Below are 24937 nucleotides of genomic sequence, written 5' to 3' on the forward strand. Positions count from 1 at the left end.
CAGATAGCACTATGGGGTGAGGACTGTAGGGCAGATATCACTATGGGGTGTGGACTGTAGGGCAGATATCACTATGGGGTGTGGACTGTAGGACAGATATCACTATGGGGTGTGGACTGTAGAACAGATATCACTATGGGGTGTGGACTGTAGGGCAGATATCACTATGGGGTGTGGACTGTAGGGCAGATATCACTATGGGGTGAGGACTGTAGGGCAGATATCACTATGGGGTGTGGACTGTAGGGCAGATATCACTATGGGGTGTGGCCTGTAGAGCAGATATCACTATGAGGTGAGGACTGTAGGGCAGATATCACTATGGGGTGAGGACTGTAGGGCAGATATCACTATGGGGTGTGGACTGTAGGACAGATATTACTATGGGGTGTGGACTGTAGAACAGATATCACTATGGGGTGTGGACTGTAGGGCAGATATCACTATGGGGTGTGGACTGTAGGGCAGATATCACTATGGGGTGTGGACTGCAGGGCAGATATCACTATGGGATGTGGACTGTAGGGCAGATATCACTATGGGGTGAGGACTGTAGGGCAGATATCACTATGGGGTGTGGGCTGTAGGACAGATATCACTATGGAGTGTGGGCTGTAGGGCAGATATCACTATGGGGTGTGGACTGTAGGGCAGATATCACTATGGGGTGTGGACTGTAGGGCAGATATCACTATGGGGTGAGGACTGTAGGGCAGATATCACTATGGGGTGTGGACTGTAGGGCAGATATCACTATGGGGTGAGGACTGTAGGGCAGATATCACTATGGGGTGTGGACTGTAGGGCAGATATCACTATGGGGTGTGGGCTGTAGGGCAGATATCACTATGGGGTGAGGACTGTAGGGCAGATATCACTATGGGGTGTGGACTGTAGGGCAGATATCACTATGGGGTGTGGGCTGTAGGGCAGATATCACTATGGGGTGTGGGCTGTAGGGCAGATATCACTATGGGGTGTGGACTGTAGGGCAGATATCACTATGGGGTGTGGGCTGTAGGGCAGATATCACTATGGGGTGTGGGCTGTAGGGCAGATATCACTATGGGGTGTGGGCTGTAGGGCAGATATCACTAGGGTGTGGGCTGTAGGGCAGATATCACTATGGGGTGTGGACTGTAGGGCAGATATCACTATGGGGTGTGGACTGTAGGGCAGATATCACTATGGGGTGTGGACTGTAGGGCAGATATCACTATGGGGTGTGGACTGTAGGGCAGATATCACTATGGGGTGTGGACTGCAGGGCAGATATCACTATGGGGTGTGGACTGTAGGGCAGATATCACTATGGGGTGTGGACTGTAGGGCAGATATCACTATGGGGTGTGGACTGTAGGGCAGATATCACTATGGGGTGTGGACTGTAGGGCAGATATCACTATAGGGTGAGGACTGTAGGACAGATATCACTATGGGGTGTGAACTGTAGGACAGATATCACTATGGGGTGAGGACTGTAGGACAGATATCACTATGGGGTGTGGTCTGAAGGGCAGATATCACTATGGGGTGTGGACTGTAGGACAGATATCACTATGGGGTGAGGACTGTAGGGCAGATATCACTATGGGGTGTGGACTGTAGGGCAGATATCACTGTGGGGTGTGGACTGTAGGGCAGATATCACTATGGGGTGTGGACTGTAGGGCAGATATCACTATGGGGTGTGGACTGTAGGGCAGATATCACTATGGGGTGTGGACTGTAGGACAGATATCACTATGGGGTGTGGACTGTAGGGCAGATATCACTATGGGGTGTGGACTGTAGGGCAGATATCACTATGGGGTGTGGACTGTAGGGCAGATATCACTATGGGGTGTGAACTGTAGGGCAGATATCACTATGGGGTGTGGACTGTAGGGCAGATATCACTATGGGGTGTGGACTGTAGGGCAGATATCACTATGGGGTGTGGACTGTAGGGCAGATAGCACTATGGGGTGTGGACTGTAGGGCAGATAGCACTATGGGGTGTGGACTGTAGGGCAGATAGCACTATGGGGTGAGGACTGTAGGGCAGATATCACTATGGGGTGTGGACTGTAGGGCAGATATCACTATGGGGTGAGGACTGTAGGACAGATATCACTATGGGGTGTGAACTGTAGGACAGATATCACTATGGGGTGAGGACTGTAGGACAGATATCACTATGGGGTGTGGTCTGAAGGGCAGATATCACTATGGGGTGTGGACTGTAGGACAGATATCACTGTGGGGTGAGGACTGTAGGGCAGATATCACTATGGGGTGTGGGCTGTAGAGCAGATATCACTATGGGGTGAGGACTGTAGGGCAGATATCACTATGGGGTGTGGACTGTAGGGCAGATATCACTATGGGGTGTGGACTGTAGGACAGATATCACTATGGGGTGTGGACTGTAGAACAGATATCACTATGGGGTGTGGACTGTAGGACAGATATCACTATGGGGTGTGGTCTGAAGGGCAGATATCACTATGGGGTGTGGACTGTAGGGCAGATATCACTGTGGGGTGTGGACTGTAGGGCAGATATCACTATGGGGTGTGGGCTGTAGAGCAGATATCACTATGGGGTGAGGACTGTAGGGCAGATATCACTATGGGGTGAGGACTGTAGGGCAGATATCACTATGGGGTGTGGACTGTAGGACAGATATCACTATGGGGTGTGGACTGTAGAACAGATATCACTATGGGGTGTGGACTGTAGAACAGATATCACTATGGGGTGTGGACTGTAGGGCAGATATCACTGTGGGGTGTGGACTGTAGGGCAGATATCACTATGGGGTGTGGGCTGTAGAGCAGATATCACTATGGGGTGAGGACTGTAGGGCAGATATCACTATGGGGTGAGGACTGTAGGGCAGATATCACTATGGGGTGTGGACTGTAGGACAGATATCACTATGGGGTGTGGACTGTAGAACAGATATCAATAAGGGGTGTGGACTGTAGAACAGATATCACTATGGGGTGTGGACTGTAGAACAGATATCACTATGGGGTGTGGACTGTAGAACAGATATCACTATGGGGTGTGGACTGTAGAACAGATATCACTATGGGGTGTGGACTGTAGAACAGATATCACTATGGGGTGTGGACTGTAGGGCAGATATCACTATGGGGTGAGGACTGTAGGGCAGATATCACTATGGGGTGTGGGCTGTAGAGCAGATAGCACTATGGGGTGAGGACTGTAGGGCAGATATCACTATGGGGTGAGGACTGTAGGGCAGATATCACTATGGGGTGTGGACTGTAGGACAGATATCACTATGGGGTGTGGACTGTAGAACAGATATCACTATGGGGTGTGGACTGTAGGGCAGATAACACTATGGGGTGTGGACTGTAGGGCAGATATCACTATGGGGTGAGGACTGTAGGGCAGATATCACTATGGGGTGTGGACTGTAGGGCAGATATCACTATGGGGTGTGGGCTGTAGAGCAGATATCACTATGAGGTGAGGACTGTAGGGCAGATATCACTATGGGGTGAGGACTGTAGGGCAGATATCACTATGGGGTGTGGACTGTAGGGCAGATATCACTATGGGGTGTGGACTGTAGGGCAGATATCACTATGGGGTGTGGACTGTAGGACAGATATCACTATGGGGTGAGGACTGTAGGGCAGATATCACTATGGGGTGTGGACTGTAGGGCAGATATCACTGTGGGGTGAGGACTGTAGGGCAGATATCACTGTGGGGTGAGGAGTGTAGGGCAGATATCACTATGGGGTGTGGAGTGTAGGGCAGATATCACTATGGGGTGTGGACTGTAGGGAAGATATCACTATGGGGTGTGGACTGTAGGACAGATATCACTATGGGGTGTGGACTGTAGAACAGATATCACTATGGGGTGTGGACTGTAGGGCAGATATCACTATGGGGTGAGGACTGTAGGGCAGATATCACTATGGGGTGAGGACTGTAGGGCAGATATCACTATGGGGTGTGGACTGTAGGGCAGATATCACTATGAGGTAAGGACTGTAGGACAGATATCACTATGGGGTGTGGACTGTAGGGCAGATAACACTATGAGGTAAGGACTGTAGGACAGATAACACTATGGGGTGTGGACTGTAGGGCAGATATCACTATGGGGTGTGGACTGTAGGGCAGATATCACTATGGGGTGAGGACTGTAGGGCAGATATCACTATGGGGTGTGGACTGTAGGGCAGATATCACTATGGGGTGTGGACTGTAGGGCAGATATCACTATGGGGTGTGGACTATAGGGCAGATATCACTATGGGGTGAGGACTGTAGGACAGATATCACTATGGGGTGTGAACTGTAGGACAGATATCACTATGGGGTGAGGACTGTAGGACAGATATCACTATGGGGTGTGGTCTGAAGGGCAGATATCACTATGGGGTGTGGACTGTAGGACAGATATCACTGTGGGGTGAGGACTGTAGGGCAGATATCACTATGGGGTGTGGGCTGTAGAGCAGATATCACTATGGGGTGAGGACTGTAGGGCAGATATCACTATGGGGTGTGGACTGTAGGGCAGATATCACTATGGGGTGTGGACTGTAGGACAGATATCACTATGGGGTGTGGACTGTAGAACAGATATCACTATGGGGTGTGGACTGTAGGACAGATATCACTATGGGGTGTGGTCTGAAGGGCAGATATCACTATGGGGTGTGGACTGTAGGGCAGATATCACTGTGGGGTGTGGACTGTAGGGCAGATATCACTATGGGGTGTGGGCTGTAGAGCAGATATCACTATGGGGTGAGGACTGTAGGGCAGATATCACTATGGGGTGAGGACTGTAGGGCAGATATCACTATGGGGTGTGGACTGTAGGACAGATATCACTATGGGGTGTGGACTGTAGAACAGATATCACTATGGGGTGTGGACTGTAGAACAGATATCACTATGGGGTGTGGACTGTAGGGCAGATATCACTGTGGGGTGTGGACTGTAGGGCAGATATCACTATGGGGTGTGGGCTGTAGAGCAGATATCACTATGGGGTGAGGACTGTAGGGCAGATATCACTATGGGGTGAGGACTGTAGGGCAGATATCACTATGGGGTGTGGACTGTAGGACAGATATCACTATGGGGTGTGGACTGTAGAACAGATATCAATAAGGGGTGTGGACTGTAGAACAGATATCACTATGGGGTGTGGACTGTAGAACAGATATCACTATGGGGTGTGGACTGTAGAACAGATATCACTATGGGGTGTGGACTGTAGAACAGATATCACTATGGGGTGTGGACTGTAGAACAGATATCACTATGGGGTGTGGACTGTAGGGCAGATATCACTATGGGGTGTGGGCTGTAGGGCAGATATCACTATGGGGTGTGGGCTGTAGAGCAGATAGCACTATGGGGTGAGGACTGTAGGGCAGATATCACTATGGGGTGTGGACTGTAGGGCAGATATCACTATGGGGTGTGGACTGTAGAACAGATATCACTATGGGGTGTGGACTGTAGGGCAGATATCACTATGGGGTGTGGACTGTAGGGCAGATATCACTATGGGGTGAGGACTGTAGGGCAGATATCACTATGGGGTGTGGACTGTAGGGCAGATATCACTATGGGGTGTGGGCTGTAGAGCAGATATCACTATGGGGTGAGGACTGTAGGGCAGATATCACTATGGGGTGAGGACTGTAGGGCAGATATCACTATGGGGTGTGGACTGTAGGGCAGATATCACTATGAGGTAAGGACTGTAGGGCAGATATCACTATGGGGTGTGGACTGTAGGGCAGATAACACTATGGGGTGTGGACTGTAGGACAGATAACACTATGGGGTGTGGACTGTAGGGCAGATATCACTATGGGGTGTGGACTGTAGGGCAGATATCACTATGGGGTGTGGACTGTAGGGCAGATATCACTATGGGGTGAGGACTGTAGGGCAGATATCACTATGGGGTGAGGACTGTAGGGCAGATATCACTATGGGGTGTGGACTGTAGGGCAGATATCACTATGGGGTGTGGACTATAGGGCAGATATCACTATGGGGTGAGGACTGTAGGGCAGAGATCACTATGGGGTGTGGACTGTAGGGCAGATATCACTATGGGGTGTGGACTATAGGGCAGATGTCTTCATCATTTCAACACAGTCATTCCTATGATCATACACAGTTTCTCAATGTAACTTCCTTTATCTTCTGTCAGGTCCAGCAGTTGAACAATGTCTTACGTTGAGACAATCAATCACCTGAGGCGCAGCTTTAGGGAGGGAAGAACGAGGTCCCTAGAATTCCGGATATCACAGCTGGAAGCTCTGAGCAAATTTCTAGAAGAAAATAGGAGCCAAATAATGGAATGTCTGAAGAAAGATCTGAATAAGGTGTGTGAGGTCGACACAATGCAATGTCCACGTTCACTTCAAGTGTTTATTGGTGACATACAGTATATAGTGCCATAATATATACAGTCAGAGAATGTGTGACCATAAAGTGCATATTGTACACATATCTGTACGATATAATGATGCCAAACAGTACACAAGGTATTATGTGGATACACAGCACATATACTGTAGGTGTACGAACGATATTGTGTGGCTACGTAGTGCTAGAATAACAATGCTAGAATAAAAAAAATCAAATTAAAAATGACAAAATGTAGTCCTGTAAATCTCTAATAATGTGTGTACAGCGTGAACATAATCCTGCTATATTGTCCATACGATCATACTCCTTATTGTACTCTTTACAAGTGCAGTATTTCCATCCTAGAGAACGCGAAAATTACTTTATTTTAGTGGCTGCTATAATAGAAAAATCTATGACATTCTCATATTAACGTTGAAGTATCGATTGAATGGGGTGAAGTCTGACTACATGACTGTCCTGTCCTCACTAAATGAAGCAGAATTCACGTAGCTATACAGGCAGCTAAACCGCTTTACCGGGGTCCACTAAGGAGACTGTGGGTTTAATCTGTGCTTTATTGAACGTGATGGTATATTGGCGCGGTGAAACTACAATACAAACATATATACACTCAGTCAGTATGGGGTACATTGGAATGCATATATACATAATAAATCAACATCTGCACTACTAGCTGAGCAGAGGAAACTAACTAAGCAGGATAATATGGGACAGAAATTAGACACAGGAAGCATGATTACATACCAGCGATGCGCTCACAAGGGGAGAAGAGAAATGAGATGCTTACAGGATGCAGGCTGAGGGGAAAATGGAGAACTGTAGGGGAAATGGGGGCTGAACTAACCATAATCCTTTGTAAAAGGCTACCAGGGTGCATTGCAACCTTACCAGAATGCATTGCGAACGGAGGGAAAAAATATTAGAAAGTGAAAGTAAAATACAATTTCACTGCAGTTATGACTCTGGTCACTAGATGGAGCCAAAAGCACTGAAAACATTAACAAGCAGATAATCAGGGATTATGAATTAAATGTCAGAGACAGAACACTCCCCGTCTGACATCAAACAGATGTCACTATTCTTTTTCTCCGAAGACAACAATAGGACCAGCTCAGTTACTGGTCTGGAGAATGTCTTAAGTTCATTCCCTTTGACCATCCTCAGTTCGACTTTGCGGACGTTGCCATCCTTACGCGGGAATGTTGCGGTCACTAGACCAAGTGGCCACTGATTCCGATGGGCTTGACGGTCTTTCACAAGGACTAGGTCACCAATCCTCAGATTAGGCCTGACACTTTAGATTGACACTTTGTGGCTCCAGGGTAGACAAGTATTGTTTGCTCCACCTGTCTCAGAATGTATTAGCAAGACTTTGTACCTGTCTCCATTGGCGCTTGTAGAGGTCCTTAACGTCCAATCCTCCTGGAGGGGCACTGGATAGTCCTGTTTTCTGGGTGAGGAGAGTAGCTGGAGTCATTGTATGAAGTGTAGACACATTAGGGCAGATTTCAACATCTGAGTCCTCTCTCACAAGTTCAAAGGTGTCTGGAAAACGTTCCTCAGTGTACAATAATTTTGGTCCTGAGAGCCATGTTGTGCTTCCTAGTCGACTTGTGTCAACTGCTCTAACTGCATGATCTTCAGGGTTTTGGTCCGTGGGGATGTAATGCCATTGTTTTGGATGAACTGATCTCCTAATTCGTAGCACTCTGTTGTTGATGCATGTATGATGCATGTAGGCCTGGACATTGGTTTGTCTGATAATTACCTTTATTGTGCCCTGCTGTCTTAGTTTAGTTTGATTGATTAACGAGAAGAGAGAGAGAGAGAAAAAAAAAAAATCTAAGCCTTAGCCTCCTATATATTCAGACATAGCTTGGGGAAGGCATTTATGCACACTTTGTCGAAGTACAGTTTATCAAAGTACTGGCAGTTATAACATGGCAGTTAGACAGGGCAGGAGACAGGTAAGATATTTATATACATCTACTCCCTGTACATTTGGAGTACAACAAATATATACCATATGCATGTGTGTAATTTATATCCTGGCCGCTGCATTCACACACATCCACCGCCCTGGCATTAACTCTCCACACTCCATCCATATCGGCCCCTCACTCCTTTCCTCTCCTATGTATAGCACTCACGCTCTTTTCACATTGTTAAACTGCACAGATCCATTCAGTCCCACCATTCAACATAAGAGACGCTCCCATAAATCACTCAACCATCTGCTCACTCTTGCTATCTTCCTTCTCCTAGTCGCAGGAGACATTGCTCCCAACCCTGGTCCCCCAAGTTATAGAAAGTCAAACCCCCCAACTGCTACACTCAGAAACCCCTCTAATCTTATTAATATTCCCTGCATGCCATCTGTCTCTCTTAATTGTGCCCCTGGGAATTCTCGCTCAGTGTGTAACAAACTCTTCTTCACTCATGACTTTTTCCTTTCTAATTCTCTTAACCTTCTGGCACTTACTGAAACCTGGATCCAGCAGTCAAACACTACCGCTGCTGCTGCTCTTTCATACGGGGGACTACACTTCTCTCATACCCCAAGATCAGACAAAAGAGCAGGTAGAGGCGTTGGTCTGCCTCTATCACCAAAATGTACCTTTCAGGTTATCCCTCAAGTATCCTCACTAGTCTTCCTTTCTTTTGAGGTCCATGCCGTCAGACTCTACACCCCCTTCTCCATGCGAGTGGCGGTGGTGTATCGTCCCCCCGGCCCCTCCCATCGGTTCCTGGATCATATTGCCACTTGGCTTCCACATTTTCTCTCGTGACATCCCTACCCTCATCATGGGAGATTTCAACATCCCCATTGCTTTTCCCCTCCCCCATCTGCTACTCACCTTTTATCTCTAACCTCCTCGTTTGGCCTTTCGCAGCTTACTAATTCTCCAACGCATGAAGACGGAAACTCCCTCGATTTGGTCTTCTCTCGGCTTTGTGCAGTGGATGATTTCACAAACTCCCCTCTCCCGCTCTCCGATCACAACTTTCTTTCATTCTCTATCAAGAACTGCCAGGCTGCTCAGGTCACCCCCACTGTCCAGACTTATAGAAACATACAGGCCATTAACACCCAGAAACTTTTTACTGCTAGGCTCTCTAAGGCGGCATCCACGCGTGCTTTCTCTAACTGCGTCTTTCTCTCTTGCTCATCTCCTTCTAAGCATAACTGTATGCATGACCTTTTCTCTTGGTCTTCAAGGCGTGCTTTCTCTAATTTAAGTCGCATCTCCTCTTCAGCATAGCTTGCTTGCATTTTGGCGGCTTCAGCATTTGCGCGTGCAGTGGCGACCGCGCTGCTGATGGATACAGTCTTTGAGGAGACAGATGTAACAGATTTTGTCCTGTGTGATTTGTGGGACATGGTGTCTTGGAGGAATGCTTGGCTGTCCAGAGATTGCTGTGGCTGTATTAGTCTCTGTGTAGCCGGTGACTTGAATCTCACTAGAACGGAAGGCTGTCTTTTCTCTGAATTCCACTAGCTGGATGGCCGCTGTTTCACTGCAGTCCTGCGAGATGGAAGGCTGTCTCTTCCATGAATTCCCACTAGCTGGATGGCTGCTGTTTCACTGGCCCCTGCAGGATGGAAGGCTGTCCTTTCTCTGAGTTCCCACTAGCTGGATGGCCGCTGTTTCACTGTTCTGTCCTCACTGAATGAGACAGACGTCATTGCAGCTTATACAGGCAGCTAAACCGCTATACCGGGGTCCAATAAGGAGACTGTAGGTTGAATCTGTGCTTTATTGAACGTGATGGTACACTGGCGCGGTGAAACTACAATACCAACATATATGCATACAATCAATGCTGGATTCAGCGGGAATACATATATACATAATACAATGTAAATCAACATCTGGACTAATAGCTAACCAGGGGAGAACTAACTAAGCAGGCTAGTATGAGACAGGAAACATAAATACTTACCAGCGATGCTATCACAAGGGGAGAAGAGAAATGCTTCCTGAATGCAGGATGAAGGAAAATGGTGGACTGGAGGGAAATACCATAATCCTTTGCAAAAGGCTACCAGGATGCATTGCAAAACTTACCAGGATGCACAGCAATGGAGGGAAATACAGCAAAGTAAAAGTAAAACACAATAACACTGCGGTTATGACTCTGGTTACTAGATGGAGCCAAAAACACTGAAAACATTAACAAGCAGATAAAGATTATGAATCAGATGTTGGAAACAGAACAGACCGACAAAGCCGTCCATAATCTGTCCCCTCCATATATCTCATATCTAATCGATATTTCCCACCATGTAATCTCTGGTCCTCCCAACACCTCCTTCTCTGCTCCTCATTCGTACGTTCCTGAGTTGAGCAAATTTGTTCAGATTCGGTTTTGAATATGATCGGCAGCAAATATTGTTTTTGCAATATTCGTCGCACACAGCCGAACGTCATTAGAATCAATGGGAGTACAAATTACTGAATATGCTCGGAACCGATCATTAAACATACATTTGGCACGAATAGGGTGACAAAATGGCACGAAATATGGCAAATTCAGATTTGACGACCGAATCCGAACAAATTCGCTCAACTCTATTCCTCATCCAATTGCCTGCAATACTTCTCCCAAGTATCCCCAATTCTGTAGAATCCACTATTTCTGTTCATTATGTGGTTTGTAGGATTATGCTGTGTATGTGTAATGGGGCTCCTGTGCATGTGTAATTGTGCCCCCGTGTATAGTAGTGGAGTCCTTGTGTATATGTGTGGGGGCCCCTGTGTACATGTAATGGGGCCTTTGTGTATATGTACAGGGACCCCTATGAATATGTAGTCAGTGGGCCCCTTTGTACAGATGTGGCCCCTGGGACTGATCTTCTCAATGCTGTTTCTCATTTTACAGCCTCCATTTGAGGTGGAGATTTCTGAGCTGAGTTTACTGAAAAGTGAGATTAACCTTGCACTAAACAACCTGAGCTCCTGGATGAAGGATGAGTACGTGTCCAAGAACATGGTGAGTCCACAACATTACAGCAAGTGGGCGCCAAGACACCTCAGTATATGAGCCACATATTGTAATCAGAGGCAACATCAACTGCAACTCTCATCTAGGACATGTCCACACTGCGGGACGTGGAGAGATAGGCCCTCACAGGGAACGTGGTGCTAGAAGATAGAGGGCGCAGGATGATGGAGCAATAAAACAAGATGGGAAGAGAACATTCTGGAGAGAGGAGGACAGAACGGTCTGAGGAAGAATGACGACAGAGTGGTCTGGAGGGAGGAGGAGGACACAAGGGTCTAGAGGGAGGAGAGAACAAAGGGGCCTGTTGGAAAGAAAAGAACGAGACAGAGAGGCCTGTGGAAAAGAGGATGGAGACAGGAACCAGGAGGAAGGCGGAGGGGGACAGATAAGCCTGGGAGGAAGGGGACAATGAGGCCTGGAGGGAGGGGGGTCAGAGGGACCTGGCAGGAGAAGGACATAGGCATCTGGAGGAGGAGGATGACAGAGGCCAGTGGAGGGATAGGACAGGGGGTCTCAGAAATGCTGTAAAATGTCCTTAATGTTGTAGCATCTAATTTATGTTTTATACCAGAGCTGGAATTACTGCTACACTGTTCAGTATTGCTGTATAATTTCCTCAATGCTGCTTTTGAGGATTCGCTGCAAGGTAGTCAGAATAATTTGATAATTTTGGCTAAAATTGAGTAGTGTTCAGGCTTTTGTCCAGGGCAGACTGAAGGCTTCAGTGGTAGAAGATGTTTTATGTATCCACCCAGCCCACAAACCCAACGCCAGCTCCACATACCAGTTCCCTACTGGTCACACTGTCCTCCATAACTACATAACAAGGTTTACCTTTATAGCCTGAGTTGCCACTGATGGAGATCCCTGCATCCAGAATGACTCCAGAATAGCTGACATGAGGTAGTCAGATATCACTAGTGGTCAATACCAGATCAAGGAAGGGATGCGTACTCAATAAAGGAAAATGTTTGCTCCGACAAAAGGTTAAGGACAAGTCTCTTCTTTCCCAGTATTGACAACAGTTTAGCATCTATACACACGATGGAGGCAGCACTAACCTGCTGCTCTGTTCTGGACTCTTAGGTTGGTAGCCAAATTATGGTTAGAGGCCAAAAAGAACTGCAGCACACAGAGTATACTACAGTGTACCTATAGACGAGTGAAGTTCTTAATAAGCTTACTTGTAGAAATGGCATTCTGCCTAAGACAGTGGACATGGTGCGAGTTAATGTTGAAAATCACACGGGAAATATCAGGGGAATTTAAACAAAAATTCACCATGACACTGGACAGCTTTGCTCACCTTTACCCCAGCTCACGACCATGACCAAGAATAGTTATGATCTCCTTCCCTAGCTCACCACCATGACCCAGGACAACTGTGCTCCCCTACTCCCAGATCACCCCTAGAATAGCTATGATCACCTGTCCCTACTTTACCTCATGACCCATGACAGCTGTCCCCAGTCCACCATCAAGATCTAGAATAGCAGTGCTTACCTGATCCCTGCTCAGCAACATGACCCAGATCAGCTGTGCTCAACTAACCACTGCTCTCCACTATGACCCAAGACAGTTGTGCTTGCCTGCCCTCAGCTCCAAATCATGACCAAGGACAGCTTTGCTCTCCTTTTCTCAGCTCATTACCATGACCCAGTACAGTTGTACTCGCCTGCCCCCAGCTCATCATCATGATTCAGGGCACCCATGTTCGCCCATCCCAGCTCACCTGCCATATGATCACCACCATGACCAAGGACAGATGTGCTTGCCTACCCCCAGCTCACCATAATGACCTAGAATAGCAGTGCTTGCCTGACTCCAGCTCACCACCATGACCCAGGACAGCTTTGGTTCCCTGACCCAGCTGACCACACTGACCCAAGACAGCTGTGTTCTCTTCCCCATGGTCATCATTATGACCCATGAGAGCTGTCCTCACCTGCCTCAAACTCACCACTATGATCCAGGAAAGCTGAATTCACCTACCCCCAGCTCCTCAAACATGACTCGGGACTGCTGTCATTGCCTGCCACCAGCTCACCACCATGACTCGGGACAGCTGTGCTTGCCTTCCACCAGCTCATGACCATGACCCAAGACAACTGTGTTCACCTGTCACCAGGTCACCACCATGACCCAGGACAGCTGTGTTCACTTATCTGATCACTATGATGCAGGACACCTGTGTTCACCCACACCCAGCTCACTATGATTTAGAATAGCTGTGATCACTTGTGCCTACTCTATCACCATGACCCAGGACAACTGCTTGCCTATACCAAGCTCACCACCATAAGAGTCAGTGATAAGCGGTCATAAAGGAGCGCTTAGGAAGCAACCCAGGGGCAGACAAGGATGTCAGGTCTCCAACGCAGCTCCAGCCGAAAACCTCCAATGGAGGATAGGAGCAATGAGAAAATGGAAAACGGTCTTAGGAGCGCAGGAAAGAGACTCAGACAAGAGATGGGTTTAAACCACAGCGTGTTTCAATGGAGGATCCGTCTTCATCAGGTGGAAGTTTTCACATTTCACGTTTCCCATTTTCTCAAAGCTCACTACCATGACCTAGAATAGCAGTGCTTGCCTAATCTCATCTCACAACCACATATGGTCTTGCCTATCCCAGCTTACCACCATGATCTAGATCAATGTTCCCCAACTCCAGTTCTCAAGAGCCACCAACAGGTCATGTTTTAAGGATTTCCTCAGTTTTGCACAGGTATTTGAATTCTTGCCTGTCCAGGTAATACTAAGGAAATCCTGAAAACATGACCTGTTGGTGGCTCTTGAGGACCGGAGTTGGGGAGCACTGATCTAGATTAACTGTTCACTCCACCCCCAGCTCACCACAATGGCTCAGGACAGCTGCATTCACCTGTCCCCAGCTCAACACAATGGCTCAGGACAGCTACCTTCACTTGTCCCCAGCTCACCAGAATGTCTCAGGACAGCTGCGCTCGCCTGTCCCCAGATCACCACAATGGCTCAGGACAGCTGCGTTTGCCTGTCCCCATCTCACCACAATGGCTCAGGACAGCTTTGTTCGCCTGTCTCAGCTCACCACAATGGCTCAGGAGAACTGTGCTCACTCACTCCAAATTATCACAGTGAACCTTGACAACCATGAGCACTCGCCCACCCCTCCATCTAACCACCATGATCCAGTAGAGATGTGTCAGGCTGCTAGATGCTTCTCATCATGACCTGGTACATGCCAACCTTTGTGATTGCCCAGGCCCTAAACATTCTGCTGTTGGCCAGCTTATGCCCACCCCCTGCTATCATATAATTGCTGACATTCTCTTTCTTCCATCAGGCAACTTCCCTGGACTCTGCTTTCATCAGAAAAGATCCATTTGGTGTTGTTCTTGTCATGGCTCCATGGAACTACCCCATAAACCTATCTCTCATTCCTCTTGTTGGGGCAATTGCAGCAGGTGAGTCCTCATGTGTAGAGAGTAGTCATCTCCATGACCTCTCAGTATAGAACCATGCCGAAGCCATAGACCTCAAAAACGGGTACAGACTACCGTATATACAAAAACATAAATAAGTGGACCAAGAATATGGCTTCAGAGTGACTGAGCCAGTGGTGTCAGTGGTTAGAAATGATCTGGGGCTAGATCAGTGAGGAAATTCTAGTGTCAGCAATGAGGCATTATTGAGGTGAGTGTTCGGACATATGGCGGTCATATTATTCCAGTTGGAAATTTCTGTGGGAAAATATTACATCAATGTAACAACCCTGCTGGCGTCACTGCATGGCCTCCCATCCCCCGCACATCAACTTACTCACTGCTCCGGGTCATGCTGTGAATTCTGTCTGTTGCCAGTCCTGTGCTCTGTGCCTCTGCTCTCCTGTATGTTTCCCGGCTATGTGTGTATAAGGGGGCGGCGCCAGAACTCTCTGGTTCTTATGCAGTCAGGGTGCACCGGTCTAATCTGTCCCTGACCAATCACCTAGAGCCCTTGACTATTTAGCTCCGCCACACCCACTGAAATATGACCTGTGCAATGTCTAATCTCAGTTAGCATCTTGCTGCTGAGGAAGCCAGGCCCCGTTCTGTGTATTTCCTCCTTCTCTGGAGGAATACTTCTTGTCTTGCCTTGTACCTTGTCCGCCTGCCAGGAGGCTGAATATCCTGGCCCTTGAGTCTTGGTTCCAGTACCTTGTCTGTACTCTGTCCTACCTTAGACTCCCTTTCTCCTTGTCCGTGGCTTCCTTCCTTGCTGTATCTTTCCTTGTGTCCTCCCTGTCTGTGCATCTGCTCCCTTGCAGCTCTGTCTGTGCATCTGCACCCTTGCAGCTCTGTCTGTGCATCTGCTCCCTTGCAGCTCTGTCTGTGCATCTGCGCCCTTGCAGCTCTGTCTGTGAATCTGCACCCTTGCAGCTCTGTCTGTGAATCTGCACCCTTGCAGCTCTGTCTGTGAATCTGCACCCTTGCAGCTCTGTCTGTGCATCTGCGCCCTTGCAGCTCTGTCTGTGCATCTGCGCCCTTGCAGCTCTGTCTGTGCATCTGCGCCCTTGCAGCTCTGTCTGTGCATCTGCGCCCTTGCAGCTCTGTCTGTGAATCTGCGCCCTTGCAGCTCTGTCTGTGAATCTGCACCCTTGCAGCTCTGTCTGTGAATCTGTGCCCTTGCAGCTCTGTCTGTGAATCTGCGCCCTTGCAACTCTGTCTGTGCATCTGCGCCCTTGCAGCTCTGTCTGTGAATCTGCACCCTTGCAGCTCTGTCTGTGAATCTGTGCCCTTGCAGCTCTGTCTGTGAATCTGCGCCCTTGCAACTCTATCTGTGCATCTGCGCCCTTGCAGCTCTGTCTGTGAATCTGCGCCCTTGCAGCTCTGTCTGTGAATCTGCGCCCTTGCAGCTCTGTCTGTGAATCTGCACCCTTGCAGCTCTGTCTGTGAATCTGCGCCCTTGCAGCTCTGTCTGTGAATCTGCGCCCTTGCAGCTCTGTCTGTGAATCTGCGCCCTTGCAGCTCTGTCTGTGAATCTGCGCCCTTGCAGCTCTGTCTGTGAATCTGCGCCCTTGCAGCTCTGTCTGTGAATCTGCGCCCTTGCAGCTCTGTCTGTGAATCTGCACCCTTGCAGCTCTGTCTGTGAATCTGCACCCTTGCAGCTCTGTCTGTGAATCTGCACCCTAGCAGCTCTGTCTGTGCATCTGCACCCTAGCCGCTCTGCCTGCCCGGCTCCCTAGCCGCTCTGCCTGCCCGGTTCCCTAGCCGCCCAGCCTACTCCGCACTCCTGCGGCTCTGCCTACCTGCACCTCTTGTGTGAACAGGTCCAAACCTGTTTCTTCATATTCCACTCCTTCCTATATTCATACCTGCACCTCCTGTGTAAACAGGTCCAAACCTGTTCCTTCATATTCCACTCCTTCCTGCCTATATTCATACCTGCACCTCCTGTGTGAACAGGTCCAAACCTGTTCTCTCATATACCACTCCTGCTTGCCCTGTGTCTCAAGCCGTCACCTACCTGCCCAGTGTCTCCAAGCCGTGCCCGCCTGTCCTGTGTCTCCAAGCCGTGCCCGCCTGTCCTGTGTCTCCAAGCCGCGCCCGCCTGTCCTGTGTCTCCAAGCCGCGCCCGCCTGTCCTGTGTCTCCAAGCCGCGCCCGCCTGTCCTGTGTCTCCAAGCCGCGCCCGCCTGTCCTGTGTCTCCAAGCCGCGCCCGCCTGTCCTGTGTCTCCAAGCCGCGCCCGCCTGTCCTGTGTCTCCAAGCCGCGCCCGCCTGTCCTGTGTCTCCAAGCCGTGCCCGCCTGTCCTGTGTCTCCAAGCCGTACCGGCTTGCTCTGTGTCTCAGCCTGCTTGTCACTTGCACCTGTCCAGGTGTCCTGTTCCCGAGTGGGATCAGCAGCCATAGCCAGACATCACCTTGGAGTGGCACCCGGCAGCTACCTGCCGCACAAGCCTGACCTCACCATCAGAGGCTCCAGTGAAGACCAAGGTAGCTGCCGCAGTAACGCCCCTTCCAGGGTAGTCTGGTTTGTGGCACAGTGGGGCCACAACCCCCTGGCTCGCGCCACTCAGCCAAGGCGCGAGAGTGACAGTTTGCTCAGGCCATGGTCCCCGCTGAGTCCCATGTCCTTCCGCTTGCAGAGCAGGATGGACTTTCTCTCTGCCAGTATGAGCATCTGGAAGAATTTGTTCCGCCCTGTGTGGTTCCGATTGTTGAGACTTCTGAACCCATCATTGTCTCCAATGCCATCTACAACCAGCTCCTGGCTTATGAGAGGCTCAACCCTGCAGATCCACCTACATTTTATGGGAACCCTAAAGAGTGCCAAGGGTTCCTGGAACAGTGCTTGCTCTACATCCAAGGGAATGCAGCCTGTTTCCCGTCTGACTGGGTCAAGGTGGGGTACATCATGTCCTACCTGGCTGAAGATGCTCTGATTTGGATCACTCCCCTCTGGGAAACAGGGGATCCAATCATCTCGGACTTCGAGGCCTTCCTGGTGGCCTTACATAAAGCCTTTGAAGTACCCAGTCCAGCTACGCCTGCCGAGTCTTCCCTTTCCAGATCTGAGAGGCGCGCCAGACAGAAGAAACCGCCTCGTCAGACCGCGACCGCCGTCCGAAACCCTCCAGTTCCTCCACCTGTTAAAGCAGCTACTTGAGTTGAACCCAAGAAGACTGTTAAGAGTGGGCTGGCAAGGCAGCAGCCTGAAACCAGTCGTAAGATGGGCATACAGTATTGCTGCGGTTGTGTGGAACACCCGGACGGCTTCTGTCCAAAGGAGTGCCAGCTCCAAGACCTTGGGTCAGTGGGAGAGGCTGCCCTTGGTAAGAGTCCCTCCTCCTCACTAAGATCGGTGACTGTCCCTGTGCCTTGTGGGAGCTTCGGCCCTGCAGATGTGTTAAAGCTGCAAGCCAGACGGAGTCTGTGTAGGGTTCCTGTTCCACAGCTCCAGAATCCGGTGACGGTGTTTGGTGATGGTCGTGCCCTACTTATGAACAGTCGAGTGTCGAAGGGACAACTACAGCTCCAAATCGGAGCGTTATATTTGGAGAATTTTATTTTACACTTGTTGACCAGTTTGCCCATCGGTCCTTCTGAGCCAGGTACTCTATTGCCTGTTCCGGTCCGAAGACCCAGCGTGGTGCCGCACTTGGAGCTACCTAGTCATCAAAGGTATCTAGTTCCAATGTTACAAGGTCAGGCTACAGTGTTACCTTCCCCATCGGTTCTGCTGGCTATTGGGTCATGGTGTGCTGATGTCACTGTAGAAAAGGAAGCAGTGGCGCCCTCCCCACACACCTCCTGTGACCAGTTCCCAGAAGCATCCTGGTCGCTTGAAAATTTTTCTTTAGGCCAGGGGCAGAAGATGGATCCTGTACGGATGCCTTCAGATTCCACGTGGCAGATGGATAAAGAAGTTGGAGCAGAAGCTCTTGTACATCTGCTTTTTACCAACCCAGAGGCACAGGTCCAGTTCTCTTCTGCTAACGGGCGAAGGATAGATCCAGTGTGGGTACCCTCGACTTCTAGTTGGCCGGCTAATGAAGATACTAAGGAGGAGGTCCAATTTACTCGGGATATCGGGCTGAAGTTGGACTCAGTGAAGGTCTCTTCTGTTTCTAGCTGACCGGCTGATGTAGGGGTCAAGTCTGAAGCTTCCAGGTCCCTGCTTTCTGCCACTCAGGAGGAAGAAATCCAAGTCCTCATACCCTCTGTGTTGGAAGCTGACTCCATCGGGCACCAAGAAGCGTGGCACCCTGGGATTCCTGATGGCACACATATTCCACCCTATCTGAAGGATGTCGGGTCAACCTGGACTGTGTGTGGTCCCATACTCCTTCTGCAGGTTATTCTGGCAGGCTTGAGGAAGAGGGGCCGTAAATGGGGGGGTACTGTAACAACCCTGCTGGCATCACTGCATGGCCTCCCATCCCCCGCACATTAACTTACTCACTGCTCTGGTTCATGCTGTGAATTCTGTCTGTTGCCAGTCCTGTGCTCTGTGCCTCTGCTCTCCTGTCTGTTTCCTGGCTATGTGTGTATAGGGGGGCGGCGCCAAAACTCTCTGGTTCTTATGCAGTCAGGGTGCACCGGTCTAATCTGTCCCTGACCAATCACCTAGATCCCTTGACTATTTAGCTCCGCCACACCCACTGAAACATGGCCTGTGCAATGTCTAATCTCAGTTAGTATCTTGCTGCTGAGGAAGCCAGGCCCCGTTCTGTGAATTTCCTCCTTCTCTGGAGGAATACTTCTTGTCTTGCCTTGTACCTTGTCTGCCTGCCTGGAGGCTGAATATCCTGGCCCTTGAGTCTTGGTTCCAGTACCTTGTCTGTACTCTGTCCTACCTTAGTCTCCCTTTCTCCTTGTCCGTGGCTTCCTTCCTTGCTGTATCTTTCCTTGTGTCCTCCCTGTCTGTGAATCTGCACCCTTGCAGCTCTGTCTGTGAATCTGCACCCTTGCAGCTCTGTCTGTGAATCTGCACCCTTGCAGCTCTGTCTGTGAATCTGCACCCTTGCAGCTCTGTCTGTGAATCTGCACCCTTTCAGCTCTGTCTGTGAATCTGCACCCTTGCAGCTCTATCTGTGCATCTGCACCCTTGCAGCTCGGCCTGCACGGCTCCCTAGCCGCTCGGCCTGCACGGCTCCCTAACCGCTCGGCCTGCACGGCTCCCTAGCTGCTCGGCCTGCACGGCTCCCTTGCCGCCCAGCCTACTCCGCACTCCTGCGGCTCTGCCTACCTGCACCTCCTGTGTGAACAGGTCCAAACTTGTTTCTTCATATTCCACTCCTTCCTGCCTATATTCATACCTGCACCTCCTGTGTGAACAGGTCCAAATCTGTTCTCTCATATACCACTCCTGCTTGCCCTGTGTCTCAAGCTGTCACCTACCTGCTCAGTGTCTCCAAGCCGTGCCCGCCTGTCCTGTGTCTCCAAGCCGTGCCCACCTGTCCTGTCTCCAAGCCGTTCCCGCCTGTCCTGTGTCTCCAAGCCGTGCCCGCCTGTCCAGTGTCTCCAAGCCGTGCCCGCATGTCCAGTGTCTCCAAGCCGTGCCCGCCTGTCCTGTGTCTCCAAGCCATGCCCGCCTGTCCTGTGTCTCCAAGCCGTGCCCGCCTGTCCTGTGTCTCCAAGCCGTACCGGCTTGCTCTGTGTCTCAGCCTGCTTGTCACTCGCACCTGTCCAGGTGTCCTGTTCCCGAGTGGGATCAGCAGCCGCAGGCAGACACCACCCTGGAGTGGCACCCGGCAGCTACCTGCCGCACAAGCCTGACCTCACCATCAGAGGCTCAGTGGGGCCACAACCCCCCGGCACGCGCCACTCAGCCAAGGCACGAGCGTGACAATCAATTAGAATGTCTGTCCGGGAACAGCCGGGAGATCCTGCATATATCTTCCCGCCATTGCCAGATTATCACAAACCAGCACTCTACCGCCTCCAATCGTCAAGACACTATTGGCTCATAATTGAAGGATAAGGCTGTGGCTGATTTCACTACTAGGACAGAATATTAGGGTTAGGGTTGTTCCACCACCTTGCCCATTACAGTCTCCATCTGCTGGATTGGGTGTAGTGGAAGACCTGTCGGTCGCTATTATACCATCTCTACTGTGGTGAAAGTGATGCCACTTTTGTGGTGTCTGCCACTAATTTTTGGAAATGTGGAGAGTCCTGGTTGGGTCTCCTTCATGCGTGTTGCCTGTAGCAGTAGGTCTCCGAGACTGGCAGGCCTCCAGTACCTTTGAGCCAACTACCCTTGTTACTATCATGGTAGCACAAAACCTACATGAATTACTGAATTTTAATTAACCTGAAATAAAAACACATTGACACCTCTTTGGCATAAAAAGGCCGTGGCACTTTTATTAAGGGTTACCGAAATTTTTAATAACCATGAATAAATAACACTTTTAATCCATACTTAAATTAAACACCATTCCATCAACTTTAGATTACCGTATACCATAACCAGAATCCCCCCAAGCACGTTGGGGGATTTTCCCTCTAACAAAGAAAACAACCTGTAATAAGATCCGGGGCGGGCGTTTCTTCTTTGATTCCTGTCAATCAGCTGACCTGTCTGACAGAGCTATTTATATCCCATTCTTCCCGCACTTTTTATCTCTCCAATCAGCTGGATCCTGGGGCAGCAGGCTTCACCTCCATTGGTTGCCGCCCTGTTACTGTGCCAGCATGCAACTTAACCCCATCACACCTGGAACCAACCAAAATACCATGAAAGACACAAATCGCCCAGCCTTATAAAACTGAGGTCTGTGCCACCATGACCCTCCTTCATTAAACACTCCAGGGGGTCTCATGGTAGCACAAAACCTACATGATTTACTGAATTTTAATTTACCTGAAATAAACACACATTGACACCTCTTTGGCATAAAATGGCCGTGGCATTTTTATTAAGGTTTACCAAAATTTTTAATAACCATGAAAAAATAAATGACCTTAAATAACACTTTTAATCCATACTTAAATTAAACACCATTCCATCAACTTTAGATTACCGTATACCATAACCAGAAGCCCCTCAGGCACGTTGGGGGATTTTCTCTTTCCCTCATGACGGCACCACGGAGAGAGAGGAATCCGCCCTCAGGGACAGGAAACCTACAGGTAAAAAAGGGCGGTACCTTTCTCCCACATCAGTTGGTTTCCTGTCCCTGATGGGGAACCTACAGATCTAGGGTCCCTGACAGCTCTCCACATAAAAGGCTCAGAAAACCAAACAGCAGACTTTCTAAGCCGGACTCGCCTAAAGCAAGGGGAGTGGGAACTAAATCAGTCAGTTTTCAACCAGATCGTAAAACTCTGGGGTCGACCAGAAATAGACCTATTTGCGAACAGACAGAATCGGAAAATAAAAACATTCTGCTCAATCGATCCCCGAGGGAGCCCAGTAGCTCTAGACGCCTTCACAATACCCTGGGATTATCGTCTTGCTTATGCTTTCCCACCAATATCCCTCATCCCTTAGTATTGAGGAAAATACGGGAAGACAAAGCAATGGTAACTGTAGTAGCCCCTTTCTGGCCTCAGAGAATATGGTTCTCTTGGCTGAGAAGGATGTCTGTTTCAGACCCCTGGGTTCTACCGGACACTCCAGATCTTTTATCCCAGGGTCCAGTGCATCACCCCCACATAAAAAATTTACACATGACAGCTTGGCTTTTGAGAGGAAACTCCTAAAAAGCAGAGGGTTCTCATCAAATTTAGTATCCACTCTACTGCAAAGTAGAAAATTAGTAACCACTAAAGCATGCGGGAAGGTGTGGGAAAAAATTCATTTCAGTGTCAGGTTCTGACCCAATGGGAGAAATCCCAATAGAAAAAATCCTGGAATTCTTACAAAAAGGGTTAGAACAGGGATTATCTAGCAGCACCCTGAAAGTACAGGTGGCGGCCTTGGGAGCACTATACAATCACGATTTAGCCAGATATTGTTGGATTATGAGATTCATTAGAGCCTCAAGTAGATCCAGGCCTAACCCTCTCCATACTACCCCCCCGGGATCTAAACCTAGTACTAAAAGCACTAACCAAAAACCCTTTTGAACCCCTGGCAGAGGCTTCTTTAAAAATCTTAACCCTTAAGACCTCCCTGCTTGTAGCCTTAACTTCGGCCCGCCGCGTTAGAGATATACAAGCTTTATCGTCATACCCACCCTTCATTCAAATACTTGAGGATAGAGTGATCCTTAGGACTGACCCAGCTTACCTCCCCAAAGTCCCGTCACAGTTCCATAGGACCCAGGAGATCTCCTTGCCCTCCTTCTGTCCCAGTCCCAAGAATAAAAGGGAGGAAGTACTGCATACTCTAGATGTAAAAAGATGCCTGGTCCAATATTTGACAGCCACAAAAGGGTATAGAAAGGATAGGGCTCTGTTTGTCTGCTTTCAGGGTCCATGGAAGGGAAAAAAGCGTTGAAGGCCACACTGGCAAGATGGATAAAAGACGCCATCACCCTATCCTACTCCTCTTGTGGGGTGGCCATCCCGGAGGATATAAGAGCCCATTCAATCAGGGCAGTGGCATCATCCTGGGTGGAGAGAGCCAGAGCTTCAATAGACCAGATATGTAGAGCTGCCACTTGGTCTTCTCCCTCTACATTTTTCAAACACTACCGCCTAGACCTGACCTCCTCTTCAGATCTCACCTTTGGGAAAAGGGTCCTGGAGGCAGTGGTCCCCCCAATGCACAATCTTTGTAATTCTCTCCGCGGTGCCGTCATGGGGGAAAGAGAAAATCGTAGTTACTTACCGATAACGGTATTTCTCTGATCCCATGACGGCACCCGTACATTCCCTCCCTTTCACACACAGGTGTGCACACTAGAGCGAGTTAGTTAGTTATTAGTATTTAGTCACGCGGTGCCTCTACTAAGCTTAAATTGATTAAATTTTGTTTTGTATAACCATTTAGTTTCAGCTGAAAGTTCTGTATAATGCTCTGTAAACCAACTGATATGGGAGAGAGGTACCGCCCTTTTTCACCTTTAGGTTTCCTTTCCCTGAGGGCGGATCCCTCTCTCCGTGGTGCCATCATGGGATCAGAGAAATACCATTATCGGTAAGTAACTACGATTTTCCCAAACGGACTAGCAAAGAATATGCTAGGACCCCACCCCAAAACGCCACAGCCATTTTCTCCAAAATATTTTGAAAACCAAATTAACAATGTCTAAACCGACATCCGATAAGTGAACCCCATCCTGTCTATACAGGCCGTCCAAGAATCCTTCAAGGACCACGTGCCGGTATGAACCATCACCCACAACCTTCATAACCTTTCCAATGCCTTATTGACCCTTCTACAGATTTTTTCCATAAATTTTGTAGTAACGGTTTTCCAAAAAAGTCTCGGAACAATCTCCGAAAATACAATACAACAATTTGGAAAAAAGGATTTCAAAAAGGATTATGAGTAAATCAGGAGAAGGATAAAACAAAGAAAGTTTCTTAACAATAAGAACCACATCCTCCCATCACATTCCATACCGTACCACTGACACCTGTGACAGATCACACGAAAGAGACTGAGTAAACTCGTCGGGCATCTCTCTTCTGGGCCCGATGTACGAATGAGTGTCCCAAAATCCAAATACTCCTCTGGCCTAAAGAACATCAAAAAGAAGTTAAACACTTAACAGGTTAGGTCTTATATAAAACCACCTCCCTAAGTCCTGAATTTTTTGGATACTCAAGCCCAACTACGGCTGCGACCATCGCAGCCCAAATACGAAAGGAGTGAGAAGTGATCCTTTCATCATCTAAATTCAATTGTTTTAAACACCGTTTTAACACCGACTTAAACTGAAAAAACGGAAGCAGGAACACCGTCTTGGTGTATGACAAGGGGGCCCAAACCAGAAGGTCGTACTACGCACCATCGCCTGAGGTTCGCTACTGTGCAAAAACAAAAACCCCTCAATGGTACACAATTGAATCAAGATTCCCTTGCCCAATTGATCCGTCTTGGAGAGAGAAATTCGAAGCAAGACTGCGCTTT

At 49.0% G+C, this 24937-nt stretch overlaps 1 protein-coding gene across 2 annotated transcripts in view; it reads left to right on the forward strand.

Annotated features, from left to right (window-relative positions):
* The window catches only part of LOC141076750 (aldehyde dehydrogenase family 3 member B1-like), a 204298-nt gene that overhangs the window by 5750 nt on the left and 173611 nt on the right, over positions 1-24937 (forward strand). For both annotated transcript variants that reach the window (XM_073564037.1, XM_073564038.1), the window contains exons 2-4: positions 6218-6392; positions 11326-11436; positions 14771-14891. In XM_073564037.1, the coding sequence (XP_073420138.1) occupies positions 6234-6392; positions 11326-11436; positions 14771-14891 (391 nt within the window). In that variant the 5' untranslated portion in view covers positions 6218-6233. The remainder of the gene's footprint in view (positions 1-6217; positions 6393-11325; positions 11437-14770; positions 14892-24937) is intronic.

The sequence above is a fragment of the Dendrobates tinctorius genome, unplaced genomic scaffold, assembly GCF_039654945.1.
Source record: "Dendrobates tinctorius isolate UK_male_01 unplaced genomic scaffold, ASM3965494v1 ptg000423l, whole genome shotgun sequence".
Taxonomy (NCBI): domain Eukaryota; kingdom Metazoa; phylum Chordata; class Amphibia; order Anura; family Dendrobatidae; genus Dendrobates; species Dendrobates tinctorius.